The sequence below is a fragment of the Ailuropoda melanoleuca genome, chromosome 1 (assembly GCF_002007445.2).
Source record: "Ailuropoda melanoleuca isolate Jingjing chromosome 1, ASM200744v2, whole genome shotgun sequence".
NCBI classification, from domain to species: domain Eukaryota; kingdom Metazoa; phylum Chordata; class Mammalia; order Carnivora; family Ursidae; genus Ailuropoda; species Ailuropoda melanoleuca.
In genome coordinates, this window is record NC_048218.1 from 199,221,594 (window position 1) to 199,239,942 (window position 18,349).

The 18,349-nt window shown below is 52.8% G+C and overlaps 1 protein-coding gene across 2 annotated transcripts; it reads left to right on the forward strand.

Annotated features, from left to right (window-relative positions):
* The first annotated feature begins 968 nt into the window (after positions 1–968).
* ADCK2 (aarF domain containing kinase 2) lies at positions 969–17,302 on the forward strand. Of its 2 annotated transcripts, none has more exons than XM_019794080.2 (8): positions 969–1,937; positions 3,536–3,682; positions 6,023–6,151; positions 7,164–7,259; positions 9,812–10,063; positions 11,674–11,802; positions 12,625–12,678; positions 16,796–17,302. In XM_019794080.2, the coding sequence occupies exons 1-8, from the start codon at positions 1,005–1,007 to the stop codon at positions 17,003–17,005; spliced, it is 1,950 nt and encodes a 649-aa protein (XP_019649639.1). In that variant the 5' UTR covers positions 969–1,004; the 3' UTR covers positions 17,006–17,302. The 2 variants fall into 2 exon arrangements, with proteins under 2 accessions (XP_019649639.1, XP_002914236.1); XM_002914190.4 differs by lacking the exon at positions 16,796–17,302 and adding an exon at positions 16,278–16,711.
* Positions 17,303–18,349: the final 1,047 nt, after the last annotated feature.

Here is an 18,349-nt window from a genome sequence, read left to right on the forward strand (position 1 = left end):
ATTAAATCTATTTTTGGAATCCAGGACCCGAGGGCCAGGCTAGCCTTTGAGGGTGTCCGCGCCGCTTCCGCTTTAAGGGGCGGAGCCCGAGCGGGCGAGCGGGGCGCGCCCGGAAGACCCGGGCGCCGCGTCCTCCGCGTCGGAACCCCGGCGCTCCGCGCGCCCTCCCCGGCTCTCGGGGGCCCTCCGCACCCCTCTCCCCCGCTCTCCTCACCGCGATCCCCGACCCTCTCTACTCTTCTTTCCCCACTCTCTCTATCCCGATTGCCGGCCCTCCGCACACCCTTCCCGCTGTCGGCGTCCGGATTCTCGGGCCCTCATCTTTGGACCTCTGCACCCCTCACCTCCCGGCCCCTAGCTCTTCCTCACCCCGGTACCCGGGTCTTCGGCGGTCCGCACTGCCCCCGCATTTCCCACGCCGCGGCTCTCAACCCTTTGTCCCGGGTGTACCTTCCTTCTTCCCCCGCACCACCCTTGCCTCCGCTACCCCCCGGCTCTCGGCACCCGGGCCCTCCGCACCGACCTCTACCCCCACCCCCGCCCAGCCCCTCTGCGCTCCTGTCCTCGGCGGGTGCCCGGCCACCGACCTGGCGTGGGGCCACCTCGCGCAGGTCGCGTCCCGGTTCTGGGCCTGGCCGGGCGTCTGTCTTGGCCCCTCCTGCTCTCCTAGTCGGTGCGGTTCTGAAAGCCCCCGAAGGCGCAGCCGGCCTCGGGCCTTAGGTCTAGGCGAGGTACTGGGAGGGAGTGGGGTGTGGAGCGGGCACGGAGGGGCCGGGCTGCGCTGCCTAGGGGGCGCGCCCTGCAGAGCGGGACTGCGCCTAACCTACCCACGCTTAGCCTGCGCAAGGGGTCTGAGCGGCGCCGGATCTCGTTGGTACCCCACTTTTAAGTGGGATACTCACCTGTGGCACTGGACTCATGTCAGCCTTGCCTAAAGCGTGAGCATAGATGGGTGCCCTTTAAGTCGAGGGCAGGCAGGCTAGGCCGGGGACCTCTGGGAGAGGATGGTGACCCCCTGGCGCTTCTCCATCAGAGTCTGCTTGTCGCACTTAAGGGGTTTTGAGCTCAGAAAAGAACTCGGCCTTTTAAGATCATCTGGGTGCTCTCGTAATGCCAGACTCTGTTGGCTTCTGCTTGGTACTTTACCCAAACTTATCTCAGCCTATGGGGACACCGGTGAGGGGGGCACTGAGAGCGTGTGCCAGCGAAGAGCCGGCTGGAGTGACCTAGCTGAAAAAGGGCCACTGGAGAGAGTCCCCCAAGAGGGGCGGCTAGGATGCCTCTTTCTGCACCTCCGTATCTGGCTCCGGGCTGGAGCTCTCTTGATGAAATTCTTCCCCCTCCTTCTCTTCTACCCCCTCACCTACCTGGCTCCCAGTGTCTCCAGCCTCTGGCTCTACCTGCTTCTGAAAGCCACAGAGACCTCCGGCCCAACGTACATCAAACTGGGCCAGTGGGCCAGCACCCGGCGCGATCTCTTCTCAGAGGCTTTCTGTGCCCAGTTCTCTAAGCTGCATGTCCGTGTGACCCCCCACCCTTGGACTCACACTGAACACTTCCTGCGGCAGGCATTTGGGGAAGACTGGGGGAGGGTCCTCTGCTTTGAGAAGAAGGAACCTGTGGGTTCAGGCTGTGTGGCCCAAGTGTACAAAGCGCGTGCCAATCCTGCCTTCCTGGAGAATGACAGCGTCTGGAGACTTGCTAAGGCCTCCCGCCTGCAGTCGTGTTCAGAAGCTGGGGCAGTTGGGAGGCTGGGAGAGCTCTTTGGACACCCGGGGAAGGGGTGGGGGTATCAAGGAAGTCTTGCTGACCAGTCATTTCTAGAAAGGCTGCTCCTCCCTAAAGCTGACCCGGTTGGATCAAATGCAGTCCTGTCTCCATCTTCAGCACCTGCCCACCAACCTGAGCCAGATCACCTCATCCCGGTGGCAGTGAAAGTAAGTGCTCGGATGTCTTCAGCTGGCCCTTGCTGTCTCTAAAATGGCACTGGCCCCCCAGAGCTGTCCTCGGTCAGGAACCCCCATTTGCAAATTACCGCACATGGCCTTCCACTGATTTTTATTAGCTTAACCTTTGTGTGCCCATGCTGTGCACGCTGTATTTCTTGGTTCGAGGGAGTGGTTGTGTGAAGAGTCTGATAAAGGAAATGAAGAGGGTTTGGGGTCCGCTGCCTCTGTGGGTGGAGGAACCACCACCCGGCCGACCCACTCCTCTGGGGCCAGGATAAGTAAGAGACTGCCTAGGTTAGACGTGCTGTGGCGAGTCCAAGATGGCGGTATTCATTTTTACAGAAGTGGCTTCCTTCTCTCTTCATTTCTAGTCACCCCTGCCTGGGCTCCATCATTTTTGTCTCCACACTTTTCCATCCCCGTTCGGCATGATCCCAGGGATCTGGCAGACCCCAGGAGCAGGTACCCTCGATGCTCTCTTACACCTCCTTGGAAACAACCCTCTGCTCACGCCTACTGAATCATACTTTCCAAGGCCTGAGGCCTGGCTTTTTATAAATGCTGCCAGTGATTCCCATGAGCAGGCATGTTTGGGGAACACTGGACCAAAATGTCATCTGCTCCGTGGAAGACAAAAGGAGTGGATGCCAGCTGTGTACCAGGACAGGTGTCAATCATGGCAGATGCATTATTTAGTCTGTACTAGCTGCCTTTGAGGTAGGCATTTGCTTAACTTGTATCTCTTTATTTGTATCTCCGCTTTGTTCCTGAAAGGACTTGATATGGGGGTAAGGACTGTTATCTCCATGTTTTGTTTTGTTTTTATGATTTTATTTATTTACTTGAGAGAGATGGAGAGTAAGCGAGAGCATGAGCAGGGGGGAGGGGCAGAGGGAGAGGGAGAAGCAGGCTTCCCACCGAGCAGGGAGCCCAATGCGGGACTGCATCCCAGGACCCTGGGATCATGACCTGAGCTAAAGGCAGACACTTAACTGAGCCACTGAGGCGCCCCTATCTCCATGTTTTAAAAAGTGGAACAGGAGGCTGAGAGGTTGAGTAGCTTGGCCAGTTTGGGAACCAACAGGCCTTTGAAAGCAGACTCTTTCCATCCCACCTCAGTGCATCCTTGCTGGGGTTCTGTGACTCTAGATCCTTCTCTGACTCAGGCTTTGGACTACCCGACTCAGTTACCTGGTGTGCTGAGTAAAATGCAGATTCCTGGCCCCATCCCCAGAGTCGGTGATGCAGTAGGTCTTGGAGGAGGCCTGGCCATCCACACCTTCCCCGGGCACTCCACGGTGACTTTGGTGTACCCTAATGTTGGGGAGCCACTGACCTAAACTTAATGCGTTTGGAAGGAAAAGCCCACCTGCTCTTCCCAGCAAAGTGTGGCACAGAGAGCTGGCCCTGGCATCTCAGCGAAGGCACACGGGAGCGAGGGAGGCAGGGGCATCCCGGGTGTTGGGACCACATCCGTTCTGCTCTGATGAGAAGCTGGCCTGGCTCCCTGATGCTGGGCGCCTGTCCTGTCTGGGTGAATGTGCCCTCCCGGCCCCTCCCTGCCTCACTGTTCCTCTTCCTGGCAGGTGCTGCACCCCGGCTTGCTGTCTCAGGTGCAGATGGACCTCCTGCTGATGAAGATGGGCAGCCGGGTCCTTGCGCTTTTGCCGGGAATCAAGTGGCTTAGCTTGCCTGAGATCGTGGAGGAATTTGAGAAGCTCATGGTCCATCAGGTGAAGTCTCCTTCCCCCAGTTGCAAATTGCATCTCACATAGTTCTTGCCATCAGCCGTTTAGCAAATGCTGAATGGATGCGTTATGTCCCAGGGAGTCACGGCTAGTATGGTGTGGTAGTTAGGGTAGGTAATGCTAACTGATGTGACACAGAATGCCCAGATCTCAGAGGCCGAATGCCATGAGGTGATTTCTTGCTTCTATCAAAAGTCCATGCCCGTGAACTGAAAGAGGGAGAGGGAGCTCTACTCCACAGTGATTCAGGGACCCAGTTTCCGCCCAAGTTGGGCAGGGCCATCTTCAACCTGCATCATCTTGGGTCAGTACGGAATGGGGAGGAGATCCTGGAGGATCCCATTAGAAACTGGGGTCTTCTGAGTCCACAGGCCAGAGCTTGAATGCCACGGCCCAGTGTAACTGCGAGGGTGCTTGGGAAGCCCTCTTCCTTAGTTCCCGGCAGGAAAGTGCAGGACTGCAGTGGGGCCTTCAGCCACAGGCAGCCGCTGAACTCCCAGGTGAGAAGAATTAGTGAAGTCACGCACTGTGCCTTTGCTTCTTTTCCAGGGCTTTTGAGTAAACAAGTCCTCCTCCCTGTCTAGGACCCTTGGAATCCTTGTTTAAGTAGTGAGACTTAGTGAACACACTTTGGGGGGTCAGGGCTCTGAGTAGGCAACTGCCCTGGCTCCCGTTGGAGAGTGTGGAAGTTGGCAATCTTTCAGGAGCAATGTGCTAGGTCCTCATTTATGTCTTCTGATGTAAGATTTTAAGCCCCAGGGATGCATTTTAATGTTTAGAAAGCTTTGGTGTATGCAATGGAGTAATAAAGTTTCGATAATAAAAGAAGATTAAAAGAGAGAAAATAGTTTCTATTCCCACAACCATCTCTGCATTACTCTCCGTCCTACCACCCATGTGAAACTCAGTTCCTCTTCTAGAAGTCTGATAGACAGCATGGGTTGATGAGTGAGATTTTCTTGTCCATAAGGAAGGTATAATAGGCAGACCTGTAAATATTTGCGAATAGAGCATGATCTCAGAGACTCCTAAAGAAGTCTCTCCAGGTTCAGCTGGATTCAGCTGGGGCCCAGAGAGGAAGTGGTCATTCTGTCCTGAGAGTCAGGGCTCCCCAGGCTCCAGCTGAGTCTTGGGAGGTGAGTGGTGTTTACAGTTGGACCAAATGGGAGAAGAAATTCCCGCCAGCGAGGATAAGGAAGGCGAAGGAGAGAAGGGGAGGCTCAGGTGGACTGAGATGTTCAGCATCATACAGACTGGGGGAAGGTAGAGTTCTGGGCCGGAGAGGAAGCCGGAGGCACAAGCCATGGCTCTGAGGAGACAGCCAATTTGGATGTCACTCTCAAGAATTTAGACTTCATCCTGCAGGTAATAGGGGGGCACCAGCAGATGGATTAGAGGGACAATGGGAGTCAGGGAGCCCCACTCAGGTGCATCTGTTAGGGTTCCAGTGGCTGGTTGGGAGTCAGCTTGGGAGCCATGGTGGGCTGGAGCGCGAGACCGGATCTGAGAGTGCTGAGGCTGCAGGCCACTGGTACTTGGCCCACTGTGTGGAGGCCAAGAGAGAAGTAATGTGCAGTAACGCCCAGGTGTCTGGCCGCATGGGGGCGGGGGCAGGAAGTTCTGTTTAGACACAGAGTTTAAGGGGCTCTGGGTGTCCATGAAGCTACAACTTGAAGAGAAGTGTGGAACTGTCGCGAGGAGGTGTTAGCTGAGGACGGAGGGGATGGAGAGGGGGAGCACAGGCTGGCGAAGGGCAGCAGCTGAGAGAGCATCAGCGTGTGCCAGGGGAGGATCATAGCGGGAAGTAAACAGCGGGTGCCAGGAGAAGAGCTGTACAGGAAGAAGGGGGTTCTCAACGGCACCAGTACCGGGCGCCCCGAGATATCATTAGGATAAAGATGGGAGCAGTCCCTTGAGTCTGGCAAGCGAAAGCCTTGGTGAGTGGAGGGAGCAGGGTCAGTGCAGCAGGCAGAGGGGAATGGCTGCTGGAGAGCAGTGGAGATGAACCCCTGGGATGTGGGGAAGGGCCATAGGGGCTGGAGTGAAGGGGGGTGAGCAGAGAGGGAATAGCGGGGAGGCAGCCAAGCCCAGGGCTGCAGGGGTGTCTGCAACTGCAGCTTCCAGCGGTTCATGGAGGCAAAACCGCCCCTCCTGAGGTNCCCCCCGGGGGCCCCCCCCCCCCCGCCCCAGGCATTTTTTCAGGAAGGGGGGTGGGGGGTGGGGGGAAGGCCAATGGATGTGGTGACTGGCTAAGCTCTCTGGCGGTGCAGATGCTGTTGTCCCTGTGCCCAGATCATCCCTCACCTCTTCTCCACATCCCTGTAGATTGACCTGCGTTATGAAGCTCGGAATCTAGAACACTTCCAGTGCAACTTCCTGAATGTGAATTCTGTCAAATTCCCCACCCCTCTGCGTCCCTTTGTCACCAGGGATGTCTTGGTGGAGACTTACGAAGTAAGTGAGAGCTTCCTTGGGCTGTGCCTTTCACTCACAGCTGGGCCATCTCCGTTTCCGAAGGCTCCCGTCTGAAAAGACAAAAGCCAAGAGAGCATGTGATTACTGTCTGTAAAACCGAGGGGAGTTTGGATATGGCACTGGGTGGGAAGGCAGCGTAGGGAGGTGGCTGGGAGCCTGGACGTGGCCTCAGACTTTTCTGGACTTGAAAATCTTTCCATTTTGTATGCTGGTGACTTCATTTCCTCCTGTGTAATGGTGGGCACCTGTCCCTGCCTCATAGGCTTGTCCCAGGAGTCAGTGACACACTGAATGCAAAATGCCTTCAGCACAGAGTTTGCACAGAGAAAGTGCTCAGCAAGTGTTGGTGTCACATCATTGGCCTTAGCTGTTGCCCGGTCCGGCCTCCTTTGTAAAAATGGTAACGTTTGCTCCAGGGAAGTGACAAGAAAGACCCACTGTTACTGCTTGTGTGACCTTGAGCAAGTTACTTAAACTCTCTGGGCTTTAGTTCTTCTCTTTGCTACTGAGGAATAACAGGATTGATCTCAATGGGCACTTTGACAAATAACTAACCTACGTGGAAGGTTGATTTACTTTCCTCTTCCTTCTCTTTTTCCCTTTTCTTCCTCCCAATTTTCCTGCTCAAGGTTACAGAGCTCACTCATTTCCCTGTTGGCTGATTCTTGATCAGAAACTAGCTGTCCTGGGGGCTGCTCCTGTCTTCTCTCACAACATTGCAGCGTCTCTTACCTGTGGGGGCGGAGTCACGGGTTTCCTCCATAATGAGCCGATGGGACTTGTTTTCTTTTGAGAAGTGTTACAGAAGGGAAAAGCAAACAGGTTAAAATGAACTTGTGGGTGTCAGATTCAGGGGGATCGTAAGGAAGGGAAAACTCTTTGGGAAGAGCAGGGATGGGAAGGCAGCGCCGATGTGTCACGCGGGGATGAGGAGAGGACACCAGGCAGGCTGTCCAGGGTCAAGCTCTCTCTTCCCTGACCTTCCTTAAAGGAGAGTGTGCCTGTGTCCAGTTACCAGCAGGCGGGGATTCCCACTGACTTGAAGAAGAAGATTGCGCGGCTGGGAATCAACATGCTCCTGAAGATGGTGAGCTCATGGGCTTGGAGAGGGTGCTCTGGCCCCACATGTGGTCGAACTGTGAGTGGGGAGACAGCAGACACACGGGTCGGCTGCCTTGGGCGGGGGGGAGCACAGCAGCAAGCCGCCACGTTGAGAGTCTGCTCAGAAATAGCAGAGCCGACCAGAACGCCCCTTCGTGCTGTACCCTTCTGTTAAGCACGGTCCTGGGGGCATGCACTCTGTCACCAGGCCAGGTGCTGTGGGAAGAGTGGGGAGCCAGACCCAGGCCCGGCCCACGGTGCCTGTAGTTTAGACAAACAGCCGAGGATACCGTGTGTTCAGTGGTCATTCATTCATTCAGCAGTTCGTTGAGCACCCGTTTGTTCTGTGCCAGGCACTGAATTAGGCGCTAGATTTACAGCAGTGAGCGAAACAGACAGGATTACAGTGTTCATGGAACTGCCACTCTCTGGGAAGACAGGCCACCAATAAGGAAATGATACACAGGTACCACAGGGTCATTTAGGAGGGGCCCGTCCTGGCCTCGTGATTTATTCAGGAAGCGGCACCGTCTGCGCTGAGATGTAAAATCTAGGTGTCATCTATGAGAGGACAGCCTGACGATGAAAATGACACTGGTAAAAGGACACAGTGTTAGCTTTCACGCACTGATAGCAGCTCACGTGTCAGTACGGAAGTGTAGGGCCTGAGCTCTTCCTGGTGGCGGCACGGAAGACAGCGGTCGAGGGATGGATGGCATGTTGTGGGCAGGAAAGAGGATTGAGCATCCAGGTCTGGAGGGTGCAGAATCTGGGTAAGAAGGAACCAGGTGTGTGGTCAGAGTGGGAGGAAAGAACCCATGTGAGTGACGTGGAGCCGTGGGGGGCGAGGCCGGTGGCCAAAGTGGGGCAAGGTGAGAACAGGAGCTCAGAGCAGGCCCTGACTCCACTTCTAGCCTCTGGTGGAAAGTCAGCAGTCCCCACCCGAGGGGCTCCTGGAGCGGCAGGGTTGTGCGGGGAGAGCCGGCTGTCCACTCCGTCCATGCGGTGGGAGCTCAGTGGGGAGAGGACTTTGTGCCCGGCACCAGGGCTCTGAGAGGCACCTTGGGCCAGAGGGGAAGCTGCAGTGGGAGCAGGGAAGGGAGAAGCAGCATCGAGCGGCACCCAGGAGATGGGAGATCATGACGGGCTCCAGCTTGCAGCATTGAGGATGGGGGCGAAAGCTGAGGGATTAAGCTGACAGCCATGTACCAGGAGGTTTGGCCCTGGGGTCGGGGGTCAGCCAGCCTTTCATCCCCACATCCAGCAGGTGTGCCGGCCCTGGCTTCTCTAGTTCTCAGGGTTTTCACCAGGGCAGCAGCCTCTCCTATCTCCTTCAGAGCCAGAACCCAGATCTGGAGGGTCTCTCTGTGGCCTGGGGCTGCAGTAGGAGTCGTCCCCAGAGAGCTTCTGTAGCGGCAGCTCTCTGCACCCTCCTCTGGGGCTCTTCTTATTCCCCTTTAGAAGGATTGCTGGTGGTTTCTGACCAGAGATGACCCTTCACAGGACGCAGGTTCCTGTCCCACAAAGTCACCCCTGACTGCCGTCCGTCGTAGTCTCTGGGGCTTTCTTTCCTGCTTAGTAGGTTCAAAGCCACTTCTCCCAGCCCACTCGATTCTGTGTGCCAGGATGGGTTGTCGTTATCCCGGTTAGACTTCACTGTGATGGGCAGAGGGAGGTAATGGAGAACAAGTCTGATTTATGAAATGTTTTTTTAAAAAGGTAGTTCCATGAATTACAAGAACATAGAATTTGGGGGAAATCTTTTTTTTTTTTTTTTTAAGATTTTATTTATTTGAGAGAGAGAGAGTGAGAGAGAGCATGAGAGGGGCGAGGGTCAGAGGGAGAAGCAGACTCCCTGCTGAGCAGGGAGCCCTATGTGGGACTCGATCCCAGGACTCCGGGATCATGACCCGAGCAGAAGGCAGTCACTTAACCAACTGAGCCACCCAGGCGCCCTTGGGGAAAATCTTTAAACAATGGGTAGATAATTATTCTTAATTAGAATATTAACTGCTCAAATCACAGAATAAAAATAAGTCCTTTGTGGGGCACCTGGGTGGCTCAGTTGGTTAAATGTCCAACTCTTGGTTTTGGCTCCGGTTGTGATCTCAGGGTTGTGAGATCGAGCCTGGCATTGGGCTCCATGCTCAGTGCAGAGTCCACTTGTCCCTCTCCATCCCCCTCTGCCTCTGCATCTCCCCCTGCTCATGCTCTCTCTCTCTCTCTAAAATAAATAAAATCTTAAAAACATAAGTCCTTTAAAATGCAGTTTGGTCTTTGATTTTTCATGTTCCCTTATAATCTTTTTAAATGTTCTTTCCTTTGAAAGTAACTTTTCTCTTAAAAATGTCAACTGGGCCTGTCCCAGTACAAGTTCTGAATGCATGACATAAGCAGTGAGGCTTTATGAAATGAACACCTCTCTGTCATTGTACTCAGTCGCTGGGAACTTACTGTCACCTTGGAGGCTTTTTTGCACCTGGCCTGGTGGTGATGGTGGAGTTGACTCTGCCTTGAATAGCACTGATCTCCTTCCAGATATTTGAGGACAACTTCGTCCATGCAGACCTCCACCCTGGGAACATCCTGGTGCAGGGGGCCGACGGGCTTTCCAAGAGTCAGGAGGCACAGCTGCAGCAGATGGATGTCTGTGACACGCTGGTGGTGGCCGTGACGCCCGCCCGCTGCCCGCTGCGCCTGGTGCTGCTGGATGCCGGCATCGTGGCGGAGCTGCAGGCCACTGACCTGAGCAACTTCCGGGCCGTTTTCATGGCTGTGGCCATGGGGCAGGTGAGACCCACTGGGCCTGCAGCAGTTGGGGACGATCTTTTAGGCTCTTGGAAACTTCGCAGCCCCTCGGCCCTCGTCAATCTTGTAAATGCCTACATTTGCCTCTGGTGCTCCTGATGGACGCGGGTGGAGTGGAGTGAGAGGGGAAGGACTGTGAAAGGGGTGGGGGGGAAGAAGCCGTCCAAGGGGCCTTAAGTCAGAATATGCTGATGCCCATGTGTGACACCTGTTCTGAGCCGCTCATGGTTTGGGAAGAGGGCAGGAAATGGCTCCACGCTGAATACTGTTTCGTTCTGCTAGTTTCTCTTCCTGCATCAGTAGGCATGTGGGTGGGCACTGGGAGCACTGGCCTCATGTCTGAGTACCAGTTGGCCTGGCCCGTGCCGTTTGCTGCAAGACGGCAGGCTGGTGCGAAGCAGCAGCTCAGACAACATTNGATCATTCTAGGTTTGCACTGTCCCATATGATAATCATTCTTTTTTTTTTTTTTTAAAGATTTTATTTATTTATTTGACAGAGATAGAGACAGCTAGCGAGAGAGGGAACACAAGCAGGGGGAGTGGGAGAGGAAGAAGCAGGCTCATAGCGGAAGAGCCTGACATGGGGCTCGATCCCAGAACGCCGGGATCACGCCCTGAACTGAAGGCAGACGCTTAACCGCTCTGCCACCCAGGCGCCCCTGGAGTGGTTTTTGACTCTCGACCCTGTGGCTGCGAGGGGCTCCGGTGGTTGAGAATTATTATTTACAGAAAGGGATTCAGCACAACCTCTATTGAGTGACAATGAAGAAACCCTCTGAGCAACTGGTGTGGAATTTTCCAGCAAGAAAGACCCTCGCAAAGAAAAAACTTTTTTTTTTTTTAAAGGTGAAATTCAGGGGAGCCCCTGCTTATTTGGGTGCCTTCTGAGGGGACAAACCAAAAGCTTGAGCCTGAGACAGTGGAAAGTGTCCCCTGAGCTGAGGTTAAACACTGAGGTGCAGTGGCAGATGGAGGATGGGGGGATGTTCCCCTGCACAGGTTGGGGTGAAGGAAGGTCACAGCCAGAGAGAAAGAGCTCGGCTCCCGGGTGGCGCTGTGGGAGGTGAAAGGCTCTGGGAGTGACCGCTAGGGTGTTCAGGGGGACCGGGAGGCTCTGGTCCGAGGGTGCCCAGGGTGGAGGAGCAGGCGGAAGGCCGGAGCTCAGAGGCTGGGTCAGGCGTGAGGAGGGAATTTTCCTCAGCCAGGAAGAGAGCCGACAAGGTGAGTGTGGCCGGGCCGGTCCTGAGGCAGGTCCTGCTGTCTGGGGACGGGCTGGTTAGTCAGCAGGGCCTCGTGGAGCATGGGCGGCAGGACGCTGGCTTTGTTGCCGTGCCCTGCGTGGCCATTGAAGGTGAAGGAGGTGAACACGGCTCGTGGCCCTGGCCAGGCTAGCACGGGGGCTCCACCAACTGACAGAGACTTTCAAAGTCTTTGGCGGGTTACCAGGTATTCTGATGAAAGGATGGGTGGTCAAAGGCAGGATGGTTGAAACCCTGGGTGGAAGCAACGAGGATATGGGGAAGTCTGGGCAGAGCATCTAGTTTTATGACCTCTTGACTCTACCAAGTTCCTTTCTTTCATGTCTTGTAGGGCCAGAGAGTGGCCGAGCTCATCCTGCATCATGCCCGGGCCAGCGAGTGCAGGGACGTGGAGGGGTTCAAGGCTGAGATGGGCACACTGGTGACCCAGGCCAGGAAGAACACCATCACCCTGGAAAAGGTGAGCAGGCCACTCGAGGGGTGGAGGCCGTGGGGTGTTTACTGCCCTGGCCCTTGGATGGAGCAAAGGTTGAAGGGAGACCCTCTTTATGGGGAGAGGTCTTAGGTGGGGTTGAGTTTTAAGGCTGATAAAGCGCAAACCTGTCCTCTGCCCACATCTTCCAGGTGCGAGGCAGGTCACTGGAATCCCTGGCTCTCAGGAGTGGCTCCTTGACCTGGTTCTCCTGGGTGGCTGCTGGGGCAGTGACATTTACAGTGCCATAACCCCTCCCTGTCCCGGGTATGGCCATTCTCCTGCTTCGCCTGGATCAGGGGCTCAGCTGAGCAGGGAGGGAGGGAGGACTAAGGCCCCTGAGCAGCCAAAGGACATACCTAATGTTCATGTCCTTCATTTACACCTGAACCAAAGCCCACTTTGTGTTTTAGACACAGTTCTAGCAAACTTGACTGTTTTCTCACCGAGTGCACAGTCTACACTAGCAGGAGCGAGTCAGAGCAAGGAGCCCTGGTAGTGAGGACTGGCGGCTGGCACCCCAGCCTGGCCGATCTCATGGATTCAGATGTGATTTCTGTGTGTGCTGGGAGTGGTGGGGTAGACAGGCCTCCAGGCTCGATTCTGGCAGGGGTCTTTGAACTCACTAGTGTGATGGGAGCTGCGCTGGTGCGTGTGCGGTCCTTTCTGGAATTTGTCCAACAGCTGGTGTGTGTGTGTGTGGGGGGTGGTTGCAAGTACGGATATGAGCAGGTGTGGGTGGGAGGACAGGGCCTGAAAGGGAGAGGAGCGGTGGAGGGGCTCTGCAGTCAGTTCTATTCTGTTTTCCAGCTTCAAGTTTCCAGCCTTCTGTCGAATGTCTTTAAGTTACTGATGACTCACAAGGTGAGGCGCCCTGCGGAGCCAAGCCCTGCGCTCTGGTCAGGCTGGTGGGGAGGGGTCTGGGGAAGCCGGCGGGTGGCCACAGGGTGCTGAGAGGTACTTCTCCTACAGGATATCTCAGTTGTGCAAACATTTTTTGTACCAGTCTGTGTGACGAGTGGGGTTTCTGTTTCCTGGCATGGTCATGGCGGGGTCTTTTCCTTGCCACAGTTAGTCTGGGCACCTGTCAGTCTAGTAGTCCAAGTACTCGTGATCCCTGGCTAGAGGAATATGTGTTTAGAAATGCAAAAACCGTCTCACTCAGGCTTTTCCTACCTTTTCCTTCCTCAGTTCACATTAATGATGCTTAGTCTCAATGTAAGTCATTCTTCGTTCTTTCCTAGAGTCGGGGGCGGCCCAAGAGGAGGCCCCTCTTGTCCCAGTGCATTTGGAAGCCCCAGTGGGGCTGTCCTGGCCTTTGCCTCCTCCCCTAGCCCCCTGGAGGGAGGTGACCTCACGGTTCTTCACCTTGGCCTCTGCCTCGAGCTCTGTCTCCTTGTGCTGGAGGGTGGTCTTGGGCCACTCTTCAGAGTCAGGCTGCCAGTCAAGGGTGTAAGGTGTTTAGGGCAGGGAGGGGAAGGTTCTCATCTGAAGATGGCCTTTCCCATTGTTTCTCTTGAGGCTTTTCAGTCTGATAGTGAACCGCTGCATGGGAAAGGCAGCTATTTGACAAGGATCGTAAGACACAACTGCGAGTCACAAGGTTGTCTGGCCTAGTGCTTTCATCTTACAGAAGGCATGATGGAGGCAGGGAGGTCCGCTTGCTCCCTTGGGTCTTGCGGGCAGAGCTAAAACTTGACACACAACTGGGTCTCTCAGTCCCGTGCTCTTTCTGCGGCTCCACGACTGGTCTGCAGTGGCTGTGTGCTCGGAACCAAACCCACACACAGAATAGGGTCTCCCCAAGTATGCCATGGATTTGTGGGGTAACAGGTACAGCGAGCACATGTGGGATACCTGCCACCTGGAATCGGTCGTGCTGGGTGCTTTTCAGCCAGTCTCTCATTCAGATCTCAGGACAATCTCCACAGGCAGGTATGACCTCTGCCGTATTATCCGCACGAAGGGACGGGCACAGAAAGGTTAGGTGACTCGCCACGTCCCACCGACTGTGCATGGCAGAGCCACGGTCAACACCCGTCTCTGACTCTAGAGTTGGCTTTGTTGGTGGGGTTTTGGTGAAAAGCTTTATGCTTTCCAAAACTTTTGACAAGTTCTGTTTTAAATTTTTTTAAAGATTTTCTTTATTTACTTGACACAGAGAGAGAGAGAGAGAGCACAAGCAGTGGGAACAGCAGGCAGTGGGAGAGGGAGAAGCAGGCTCTCTGCTGAGCAGGGAGCCTGATACAGGGCTCGACCCCAGGACCCTAGGATCATGACCTGAGCCGAAGACAGATGCCCAACCGACTGAGCCACCCAGACACCCCTGACAAGTTCTGTCTTAAAAATGACTTAAATATCACCATGGGATTGGAAAAAGCTTTAACTGGGAAAAGCGGCAGGTCTGCTTTTCCCTCTCCCTCTGTGATCTCTCTCACTTTCACTATCTCTCAAATAAATAAGTAAATAAAATCTTTAAAAAAAATAAAAACTTAAAAATATTTAATTATAGTTAAAAATACACATAAAAATTTACCCTAACCATTTCCAGTGCATAGTTCATCAGTGTCAACCATATTCACATTATCATATGACAAATCTCTAGAATTTTTTTTTTAAAGATTTTATTTATTTATTTGACAGAGATAGAGACAGCCAGCGAGAGAGGGAACACAAGCAGGGGGAGTGGGAGAGGAAGAAGCAGGCTCATAGCAGAGGAGCCTGATGTGGGGCTCGATCCCAGAACACCGGGATCACGCCCTGAGCCGAAGGCAGACACTTAACCGCTGTGTCACCCAGGCGCCCCTAGAATTTTCTCAACTTGCAAAATGGAAGCTATAGCTACTGAACAACTCCCGATTAATTTCTCCCTCCTCTCAGCCCCTGGCTACCACCATTCCACTTTCTGTTTGCATGATTTTGGTGACTCTAGGTACCTCGTATAAATGGAGATGTACAGAATTTGTCCTTTTGTGACTGGCTTACTTCACTCTCCATAACGCCCTTGAGGTTCGTCCATATTGTAGCATGTCACGGGATTTCTTTTTCAAGACTAAAGAATATTCTGTTGTATGTATATACCACGTTCTCTTTATTTGTTCATCCGTCCGTGGACATTTGGGCTCCTTCCACCTCTTGGCTGTTATGAATAATGCTGCAGGAAACATGGGTGTGCAAATATTTCTTTGAGGTCCTGCTTTTAGTTCTTTTGTATATTTACCCAGAAGTGGGACTGCAAGATCACATGGTATTTTTGTAGTTTTAAACTGAGAAAGCTCTATACCACTTTTCCACACATGATTTTACATTCCCGCCATCAAAATACAAAGGATCCGGTTTTCCACATCCTCACCAACACATGTTATTCTGTTGTTTTTGATAATTCTCCTAACGGAGGCAGGGAGGTGGTATCTCACTGTGGTTTTGATCGCATTTCTCCAATGATTAGTGACGTTCAGCCTCTATTCAGATGCCCGTTGGCCATTTGTATGTCTTCTTTGGAGAAATGTCTATTCATGTGGCACTTGATTTTTTAATAAAATAGTGGCCAGGAACATAGAGATAGAAAGAATACCGCAAACACTGGAGAACTCACCACTCAGCTTGAGAATGAAAGCATTTCCGGTGGTGGTCAAGCACCATCTGATGCCCCACACAACTTTTCAGGCCGGAACTGAGACAAAGACCCTTTCCTTTTAACAGACGTTATTTCCCCGAGTCCACCTTCAGTTTCCCGACCTTCAGTCCATTTGAGAAATGGATTCTTATTCTTCTAGGTTTAAATCCTGGCAATCCTCTCCCGCACACCGTGGCCGTGAGCAAGTCACGTAACCACCTGTGCTTCGGCTTCCTTTCTATAGAATGGGGATAATGATAGTACTTCTGAGAATTAGTTGAGTAATTCACTTAAATTGCTATTACTATTAACCTGGCTCCAAAGGGGAAGAAGTTGGGGGCACCTGGGTGGCTCAGTAGTTAAGCGTCTGCCTTCGACTCAGGTCATGATCCCAGGCTCCTGGGATCGAGAGCAGGGATCCTGCTTCTCCCTCTGCCTGCCACTCCTCCTGCTTGTACTCTCTCTCTGTGTTAAAATAAATAAAATCTTGGGGAAAAAAAAAGGCTGCTGCAGATCTTGAAGAATGACCCTCATGTAGATTTATAGTTTCTGGTATAGCTGTGACATATTCATTGTATTTTTAAGTCATTCAAACACACACACACACACACACACACACACCCCTAGAGAAGTACATGCTGCATCCCCCAGATTTTCTGTTATTATTTCTTGTAGATGGGAGGTTGGGTGAGTAGATGACATGGTGGCGAAAATGATGGGGTAGGGGAAAGAGTATCAGGTGGACGGTAGAAATCCCAGCAAGCCTGGAGTAGACAGTCACTTGGTTACCCAGGATACTGTCTCTAGATCAATGGCTTTGGAAAGAAGCAGTGTGTTTCTGTTTCAGGTCAAGCTAGAGAGCAACTTTGCCTCCATTGTGTTTGCCATCATGGTGTTGGAGGGGCTTGGCCGCTCACTGGACCCCAAACTGGACATCCTGGAGGCAGCAAAGCCCTTCCTTCTGAAAGGACCAGTGTCCTCCCACTGACTGCAGCAGTGGGCATGCCGTGGGCCTTCAACTCAGAACTGAGGGCCACTCCCGACAGCCTCTCCTGTGGCAGCTCAAACATTTTAAAATTGGGATGCACGGAAGACATACCAATATTTTTCACTCTGACTTTGTTTCACGCATCTGTTTTAAAAGCTTTGGGTTATTTGGGGAAGTAAAGGGAGGGAAGAGTCCTGGCCATTCAGTCGTGCAAGCTGGGCCTGGTGTCGGGGAGACTATTTCAGCGAAAATGTTCTGTGGAGGAGGACAAATAAACTTAGTTATTTTGTTTTCTCGTTTTTGTCTCTTCTCTTTTTAACCCTCTCTGCTTCCTGATCGGTGTGTCCTGCTGGGTGTTCCATGCCTCTGAGATTTAGGTTGGAAAATGTCACAGAATCCTATGGACCCGCGGCTTCCTAATGTTTCTGATTATGTACCCTACTGGTAAATATTTATATTTACATATATATGTGCACATGTATCACTTATTCGAAGGTCTTACACAGCTGCTGCCCCCACTAGCAGATCTCTGGAGGCACCGTATGTACTTGGGGCAAATTTTGCAGTACTTCAAATTATCTTCCTGATCATGTTTACTATTTTTTGATGACCTCCTGCTCAATTTTATTGCAAGGGAAGATGATTAATGTGGCTGACATACTCGGACAGGAGCAGAATCAGCTCAGCTATTTTCTTCAAGTTCCCCTGTGCGCACGTTAGCGTTCAGACTGCAGTTTCTCGGAGTAATGTTCACCCCTTTTCTATTTGTCTGGAGTCAATTTGGGCTAATATTAACATAGAGATGATAGAATCAGGACATCCCCTTAACCAGGGCTTGAAATCTGCAGTGGCACCCCAGTGACACCCCAGCAATGAATTAAGGCAGTGGCCCACTCACTGTCAGTTCTCTTAAAGCTGTGGCTGGCCCACGGACTAAGAGGTAGATATTAGATATTAGTAAAGCTTAGTTTCTTATTTTTTTTAAAAGATTTTATTTATTTATTTTGAGAGATGGGGAGAGAGAGGAAGCACGAGCAGTGGGGAGGAGCAGAGGGAGAGGGAGAAGCAGACTCCCCACTGAACAGGGAGCTGGGGCTTATCCCAGGACCCTGAGATCATGACCTGAGCTGAAGGCAGACGCTCAACCGACTGAGCCACCCAAGCGCCCCTAGTTTGTTTGTTTGTTTTTGTTTTTTGATAAAAAATAGCATTTTCTCCCACATCCCAGTGGATTCTCTTGCTTGCTTTGGAGACCACTGCTCTAGATAGTGAATGGAAAGGCAAGCTCTCCCGTTCCCTGGAAGTTCTGCTCTGACACAGGACTAGATAGATTCTTCCATTCTTTCCTTCTCAAGGATAAAGTTTCTCCTCTCTGTCTTTTAGGACGTAACTAAGGTTTAGTCAGACACAGGTTCATTTGGGGCAGTTCTTTTCAGAGAGCAAGAGATGCAATTTTTACTTACCAAGTCGTGAGGGGAGGGCAGTCTAGTCAGGCAGTGAGGGGCTGGGGTGGCTCGGGGTAGCTTGGGAGCGGGAAGTGGCACCATTTAGCTCCCTCATGGGCACTCCGGCCAGACACAGGTTGTGTCCACATACTCTGTGGGGTGACGGGGGGTACAAGCACAGAGCAGGCGCCGCCCTGAGCCCACGCCCTGAGCTTTAACTAAAAGCCAGTTGGTTTAATCACACCATTGTGGCATGTATTAGTTATCCGTCAGTGAATACAAACTACCCAAAACTTAGTCGCTTGAAAACAACAAAACTTAGTACCTCACAGCGTCTGCAAGTCAGAAATCTGGGTGCCGCTTCCCGGGTCCTCTGGTCAGGGTTTTGCATAAGCTGTGGGTGGGTCTGATGCCAAGCTCGTTCACAGGATGGTTGGCACTATTCAGTTCCTCATAGACTGTTGGACTGAGGGCCTCAGTTCTTCA

Coding starts and splice junctions, on each gene's coding strand:
- ADCK2 (XM_019794080.2), top strand. CDS start 1,005: ATGGTGACCCCCTGGCGCTTCTCCATCAGAGTCTGCTTGTCGCACTTA. Junction 6,152..7,163: donor TCTTGGTGGAGACTTACGAA/GTAAGTGAGAGC, acceptor CCTTCCTTAAAG/GAGAGTGTGCCTGTGTCCAG. Junction 7,260..9,811: donor TCAACATGCTCCTGAAGATG/GTGAGCTCATGG, acceptor ATCTCCTTCCAG/ATATTTGAGGACAACTTCGT.